The sequence below is a fragment of the Anopheles nili genome, chromosome 2 (genome assembly GCF_943737925.1).
Source record: "Anopheles nili chromosome 2, idAnoNiliSN_F5_01, whole genome shotgun sequence".
In the NCBI taxonomy this organism is placed as follows: domain Eukaryota; kingdom Metazoa; phylum Arthropoda; class Insecta; order Diptera; family Culicidae; genus Anopheles; species Anopheles nili.
Genome location: NC_071291.1, coordinates 57,825,945 through 57,833,591, shown reverse-complemented (window position 1 = coordinate 57,833,591; position 7,647 = coordinate 57,825,945). Strand labels below are relative to the sequence as shown.

Genomic DNA, 7,647 nt, shown 5'->3' with positions numbered 1-7,647 from the left:
TCACAACCTGAAGATCCAAATACATCGCTGCTCTAGTACCACTCTATCTGGAAGGATTTTCGGGACTTCTAAGATGCTGAGAATCCCTGAAAAAAAATCCGTAATACCCGCGCTACTACAAACGGTTTGCGTTGTTCGAACGCGAAACCCACACTAACTTATTCGCGGACCTGCGATCCGTCGTCGCGAATGGCTCTCGGTGAACTGAACTCGTCACGATGAGGCACTACCGGACGAGATCCCCACCCTTCTGGCGGGAAGGCGTACTATTGCCGCTCGAAGCTGGGATGGAAATTGAAGACGTTCGTCGTTATCGCATGCTGCGTATGTCGGGCAACCTGGTTGGGTAACGGGTGTTCGTATCCAGTTCTGCAAATGTGGTGAAAAAAAAACCCATTAAGAGCCGTCGCACCGATAATTGGTTTAAGGGTTCAAATGCTCAAAGAGTGTGAGCTAAATTATTTTGTTTTTACTGCACCGAGAGTGCAGTTTTTTATGATGGAACGACGAAGGTTGCTTCTAGGGGATTTATAAAAGTAAACGGCTCAAGCGCACCTGTTGCTATTGCCCGGAACATGTGAGAGGTTTACTCATTTAGTTGAAAACGCATATGAGCTCATGAATAGTTGTCAAAGTCATTTGAATATCAGCTCTTCAATAAGCATTGATAATGCTTCAATTTACGTTCACGTTCTTAACTACAATTCCCTCCATACATTTATTTTACGACTCACATTATTTGCAATTGTTGAGTGTATTGTAAATAGAAAATTAAACAAATCAAGCCATCATTCTCGAAGAACGTTTCAAATTTGAAAGGAATCGAATGGATTGGATCTCGGATCAGTTACCCTACTGGCGAGTAGAACTGGTTCGAAGCTAAGGTCTCTGTTGCTTCCGGCACCGAATTGATTGAGCTATTGAACAAAAAAAGGTCACAGGAAACGAATCAGTGAACGAAACTTGATTTAATATACATCCATTTAGCTTTGGCGCCTGCAAAAGAAACTGTTTTTTGGTAGCCGTAAAAATAATCAGAAACTAAAATGAACTCTTTCGTGTATAGTAGTTCTGTAACATTTGAACATTTTGTTCGGACCATTTTTTACAGCTGAAATGTGTTACGTTGCATCATCGTTTTCTAAAAGCGAAACAATGGCGAAATATGTATACGGTTAACTACTGTTCAGAAAACGTAATTGTATGCTTCCTGCACGGAATGTGTAGGTGAAAAATATCTAAACTGCATGTTAAATGTGCAAACAGCGGAAAAGCTTGTCGTCACTGTGCTTGTTTTCTTTCCCGGAGCTGTTTGATCAGCTGTAGAAGGGGGCCCTTGGGTCGGTAATTTAATGCATACAAAACGCAATATTTCCTATTCCCGGCACGACGGAAAGTGAAGCAAGAACGGCAGAGCAACGGTTGATAGAAAGTGAAAAAAGAAACAAAAACAGCAGCTAACAGGTCGTCGCAAGCCTCATGTACGGATAGTTCCTCCAGTTGCGAGAGTTTGCAATGATCAGACGTTACAGGTCGTTGTAACGAATCATTCCATTCAGAGGAAGCGAGAATATCAGAGCCAGACTGATAGGTAGAATCGAGAACACTGTAAAAATTGTGCTACTAGTGCCAACGTAGAGATAGTGATGCGTTGAAGCAGAGCGGTGAACTGCCTACAAATCACTATTTCGAAATACTTTATTGCAAGCTAGTGCCTTGAGTTGCTTAGCGATTTAAATTGCTTTCAATAGAAGTGCATCTTTTTCAGGTTTATTTTGGTAATACATAGCTGATTAAAAAGTAAAAATCACATATTTAAAGAATCATTCTAGACTCATGCTTATAACTACAAGAAAAAAACTAATCTGTTTGAACTGATGGTCTGAATCTCCATTTTTGCCGACACGTGCTGTACGTCTTGATCGATCGACAGATGCTGATTGACACCGTGTTGAGATAAGATTCTTAATTTATCCTACAATCCCCGCAATCAGACACGTTGGCGAACGGAGTGTAATTAATTAGCTGTTCGTTACAATCTATTATCTTTTTCTGTGTACTAGGGGACCTATGACGCTGATCTTTTACTTGAGAGGGAGTAATTTTATCAGTGGTTTATTCCCACTGCATGTTGATTTTCATTATGTTGATTATGCTACTTATTGAAGCATCTACAACTCCATGCAACTATATGAATATTGTTAATTTCAGCTGAAGAATGAAGAGTACTTTTAAATATTGGTTCAGAATTTATTTACAGTGAACCAAACTTTGGACGAAAAAGATTTGACAGCTTTTTCTTATGTACTTTTAAAATTTAGTTTCATTTTTGATAGTTGAAAAAGTTTTTCTGACTCCAGCAAACGATGCACATAATAACTAGTATTTCGACTGCAGCGACAATAAACAGCAAATAATGAGAAGAAAATTGTGCATCGATCTCGTCCTGCCACCAAGTCCAGGTGAAGTTGTACAGAGCAGGATCCGATCTGGCGTCAGCTGGTTGATTGCGAGGCCGTGCACTTTGTGATTTGTACAGCAGCACATCGGATTGTAGATCATTCAGAATTTCGGGATGCTCGTGGGCCAAATTCCGACGTTCACAGGGATCGTCCAAAATGTTGAACAAGCACGGTTGTTTAAGCGGCTCGCAGGGTATTTCATTTATACTTTCAGGACATTTAATGCTTGCTGCGCTTCGTAACTGTTGCACTTGACTTTTGTGCAATTGCGCTGCAGAGCCAATACTTCCCGCGGCCGTTAATCTTGAGTAGTAATCCTCTTCGGGCACGTGATCGTCTTTGTTCAACTGCCCCAACCAGCCATCGTATGCTCCAGAAAAACACGAACCATTAACATACTTCCAGCCGTGCTTCGTGTAGCTGCTGTAGAAAAACATCTCATCTGCGTTATTCATGACGATCGAGCGACCGTTTTCGGAAGCCGTTTGCAGCGTGTTCCATTGGTTCTGACCGTCGATGGCACTGCCCGCTGGGAGGTTCTTGATGCCGGCCACGAAACCTAGCGTAGGCAACCAATCGCTCACGTGAAGCCATTGCTCTGAAACGACGCCTTTCCGGGCTAGCAGCGGGCTCCATATCAGCGCAGCTCCACGAACGGCTCCTTCCCATGGCGAATATTTCATCTATGATAAGAGAACAGGCTGGCTAATTTAACCCAACGCTCGTAGACACGCGATCGATCAAATTTTGCACTCAAGGACGGGGGTTTGATTGGATTTGGGAAAAATACATAATACCGTACGAGATTAGGTTCTAAATTAATTGAACATGAAGAGTCCAAAAATTAAAAGATTTCATTGTTAGTTTCAGTTATATTTCTCAAACTTCGATCGATATGATACATGAAACAGCTAAATAAAAAATAAAAATTTAGAGCCACAAACCAAGATAGTATAATGAAGAGTAATCTTTGGGGATATATTTGTGCGCAGGATTTCAATTAGGTTTTCATATGTACAAATCCACGATTTTTCCAGTATAAAATGAGAATCAATCAAAGTAATCTTTGGAGTTATATCTGTGTATGGGTTTTCTGTTAGATTTTTCCAAATTAATTTTTCTTAAATTGTGCGTAGTTTTTTTTTGTGGGTTCTCACGAGCGTTATAAGCAAGTTTGTAATTGAAGCGTAAGGAACAGTACCAAATTAATCTACGATAAGTAGCAATGTTTACATCAATTAATTATGGATTGATTAGTTACATCAAACTACAATAAGAATACTTCAAGACGATTTGAATAATTGTAGCTATAATTATCGCGTACGTCTCTACTTCTCAGTCACCAAAATCTAGTTATTGTAAAATATCACATTACTTTATCGTAGCAGTGAACAGATCGGGTATAAAGAAACGTTATAATGTATTAAAACAATCCCAACCTTTTGAACATGTTCATAACCTTTTCAAGCACGCTGAATATTCTCTTTAGCGTACTTGTGGTGTACTGCGAGTTCCAATCATCCTGCCACCACGTCCAAGTAAAATTATGAAATCCTGGATCCGCTCTTACATCAGACGGTTTCTTACGAGACACGACACTGTGCGTTCTATAATCATTCACATCACTTTCGAGCTCGCTCAAAACGTCTGGATATTGTTCGGCAAGATTATTCCTCTCGCAAGGATCTGCGACGATATCGAAAAGACACGGCTTCTTGAGCGGTTCACAGACAGTTCCAATTTGATTAGAACATTGCACAATGGAAGAAGCACGCAGGGCTTCAACACGATTTCTATCAAGCTGCAATGAGTTGCCAATAGTGGTTGGACCAGTCAGCCGGTCGTAGTATTCGTCATCCGATTCACGATCATCATCTAGCAGCTCACCCAGCCAACCGTCGTACTCTTCAAACTCAGTTCCGTTAACGTACTTCCAGCCGTGCTTCATGTAGCTGCTGTAATCGAACATGCCATGTGCGTTGTTCATGATGACGGTGCGTCCGCAACATGCCGCGGATTGCAGTGTGTCCCACTGGTTCTGTCCATCGATTGCACTGGTCGTTGATGGGATGTTGATCGACGCCGCGTACCCGAGCGTCGGTAACCAATCACTTACGTGAAACCAATCGTTCGAAACGATTCCCTTTTGCACAAGAAGCGGACTCCAAAGTAGTGCTGCACCCCGAACGCCTCCTTCCCAGGGTGATTCTTTTTGCTGCATTTAGAACGGATTTGTTGTTAGTTAACAAACTACGATTTACAATTAGCAGGTTTGTGAGGTTATTATCAGTAATTGTTACTACTTCATGTTAAACATTTTGGATGAATTAGCTCGCATGCTACCGATACATTTGCAACATTTAAATTAATGTAATTTGAATATTAGATCAGGTTCATGCGCTACAATCATGTTATAATCGGAGAGATAGATTCAATATATGCCACATTATTAGTCACAACACTAAGCTCACAGAACGTGTCGCATAAATTGACTGGTTGGTGAAAATGCGGACGAAAATGCATGTTAGAAAAGCTTACCCCACGCAAAGGATGGTTCGATCCCGAGTTAGCATGAACTCCGACCGTCGGAGCACCATTATCGGCTAGGAAAAGGATGATGCTATTCTCGAGCATGCCACGTGCCTCCAAGCTGTGGTAGATCTGCTCAACCCCCGTGTCAATCCGCGATATCATGGCTGAAAAAGAAAAGGTAAACCGTGACTGTGGCCATGAACCAAGCGTCATAAAAAACATGTTATACCAGCCAGTATCCGGCGCTTTGGGTCTTGGATGTGGGTGAATTTAGCAATTTCGTCTACCGGTGCCTGCAAGGGATCGTCCTCGTTGCCGGTATGTGGCGCCAAATGAGTCACAACCAGGAAGAGCGGTTGCGTGGTGTTGTGCGTTTCGATAATGCGAACGGCTTCGGCGTTGAACAGATCCGTGGCGTATGTTCCGTTCACGCCGTAGTCGACGTCGGTGTTGCGGCGCATGTCCAGACCACGGCTAGATGACTGGTAGGTTTTGAAATGATATACATGTGCGATATTTGGGAATGATTTTCAAGATAATTAACATATTTATAATTATGATAATTATAAACTTTTTAATTAGGGAATCCACAGGGTTCTTCACTGTTCCACGTTCAAGAGTGTAATAAATAAAATAATGTTTTTTCATTAAAAACAGCTAAAGATTCCTTGAACATCGTGATTAATTATGAAGCAGATGAAATCAAAATTCTAATCTACATGTTTAGAAATGATTTTTAACATTCAGATTAACTGTACAGATTTACCAAACTGTTTCACAAACATTACAAACAATTTATATAAACACACAAACGAATGGACGGTAAACAATTTAAACGATAACAGCATTGTGTAGTGGAACGTAATTGATTAAGGCCACCATCCACCGCTATTAACAGCACAATCAACTGAACGCATTACATATTCTATTCCTTTCGATAAGGTACAATGGAATTCAAAAAAAATAAAACCTACTCGACAATAAATTACCTTGAGCAGTAAAATACAAGATTAAACCGAATCAAAATGCAGTTGCACTTTTTTGTGCCCTTCACCAAAACTGGCACTGTCGGCACAGAAATTAATGGGTAAATTTTATCGTTCGTTTTGTGCTTCGTAATTTTGCTGTGCATAAACTGGGTTGTTACAACAACAGAACAAAGCTGTTACAAATCTCTTACTGAGCGTTCGGAGCAAATTCTTGCTCGCTAAAATACCGGACCATGCGCCGGAACCTAACAAGTTTTGTTAAAGGCAATTAAAACAGTGCCTTCAATGAGGTCCCATCTCATCTTCTGACAAAGGGCTCATCACCGCGCGTTCGCGTTCGAAATTAACTCTGCAATCTACCTGTGTCAGCTGCAGGCTGTGATCCCAGTAGTCGATGAACGGACCTAGATACCCGTAGTGTGACTCAAACCCGCGGTAGGTTGGTGTGTACGCGCGCTGGAAAAACCCAAGGTGCCACTTGCCGACCAGATGCGTCCGATAGCCGGCCTCACGGAAGTACTCCGGCATCAGCTTCTGGTCCAACCCGAGACCCCACGGTTCGTCCGAGATGATGACGTGGTCCTGCATGCCAATGTTCATCGGATGCCGGCCGGTCATAAGGGAAGCCCGGGTTGGCGTACAGAGCGGTGGAACGTAGTGCCGGTTAAGGATGATACCGTCGTACGCCAGTGCGTCGATATTGGGCGTCGGGATTTGATTTGATCCGTGGAAGCTGACATCGTTCCAACCCTGCCAAGAACACAGGGAAACGGCACACGTTTAGATTGCACCACTCGATCATCGCTCTCTCGCGGTTATGCAATTCATATGGGTTGCTTGGATCCTTACCAAATCGTCCGCTACAATGATTACAATGTTGGGGCGCTGGTGTTCGGAGGCGGCGAGGTCTTCAAACCACAGTAGCCACAGGGTCACTAGGCACACCACGTGTTTCGTCATCATCGCACTGACACTCGCACTGCACAACGCGTTTGGTTCGCAAATGATGGACCAATAGCTTTCATCAAACGAATTGTATAATATCAATAATTGGCCGATCGGTCGCGCCTTCCTAATTGTTTTCACAATCTCGCTCAGCCGGCTATGTTTGCTTTACACGTCCACACTCAACGTTCTCTACGTCCGCAGGGTTTCTATTGTGATTCGATCGTGCGCGAGTTGTTTGCCTTCCGCACAACCGCAACCGTGGTTGATTGAGGCAGCTTGCAACGAGATGCAGTACCTCGGCGTGCGCCCGGTGAAGGTTCGACATCGACTGATACCTGGCGCGGCGTGAGTGGCACACTTTTATTAAAGTGTCGCCTCTGTACAGGCGTTGCCCTCGACCGGTGTTCGAATTGGGTGGGGTGGTGTTGGAAAACGTTAAAAGACCGGTGCCGATTGTGACGCGTGTTTGAATTCTGGTTGCAAGGTGGAGATCAAGAACGATCGCGAGCCGGTTTCGCGTAGCTTTTCAAGTTCATTGCAGTGCACTTATTTGGAACGGAGCTTGTGGCGCTAGTTGTGAGATATCATGTCAGCTGTACGGTTCTGTGTCGGCAGTTGACGTTGCTTATCGTTCAGTAGAGGAATGTTCTTTTGGTGTTTGGTTCAAAGTGCAGTATTGTAAATTGACTCGTTGTTTGTTGGTAGGGTTCAAGAAT

The 7,647-nt window shown here is 42.9% G+C and overlaps 1 protein-coding gene across 1 annotated transcript; it reads right to left on the bottom strand.

Moving 5' to 3' along the window:
• Window positions 1-1,407: 1,407 nt before the first annotated feature.
• On the bottom strand, window positions 1,408-6,946 carry LOC128721311 (arylsulfatase B-like). Its single transcript, XM_053815051.1, has 5 exons — window positions 6,833-6,946; window positions 6,344-6,733; window positions 5,224-5,476; window positions 5,001-5,158; window positions 1,408-3,145 (listed from the first exon to the last, which is right to left on the bottom strand). The coding sequence occupies exons 1-5, from the start codon at window positions 6,944-6,946 to the stop codon at window positions 2,324-2,326; spliced, it is 1,737 nt and encodes a 578-aa protein (XP_053671026.1). The 3' UTR covers window positions 1,408-2,323.
• Between the last annotated feature and the right edge of the window lie 701 nt (window positions 6,947-7,647).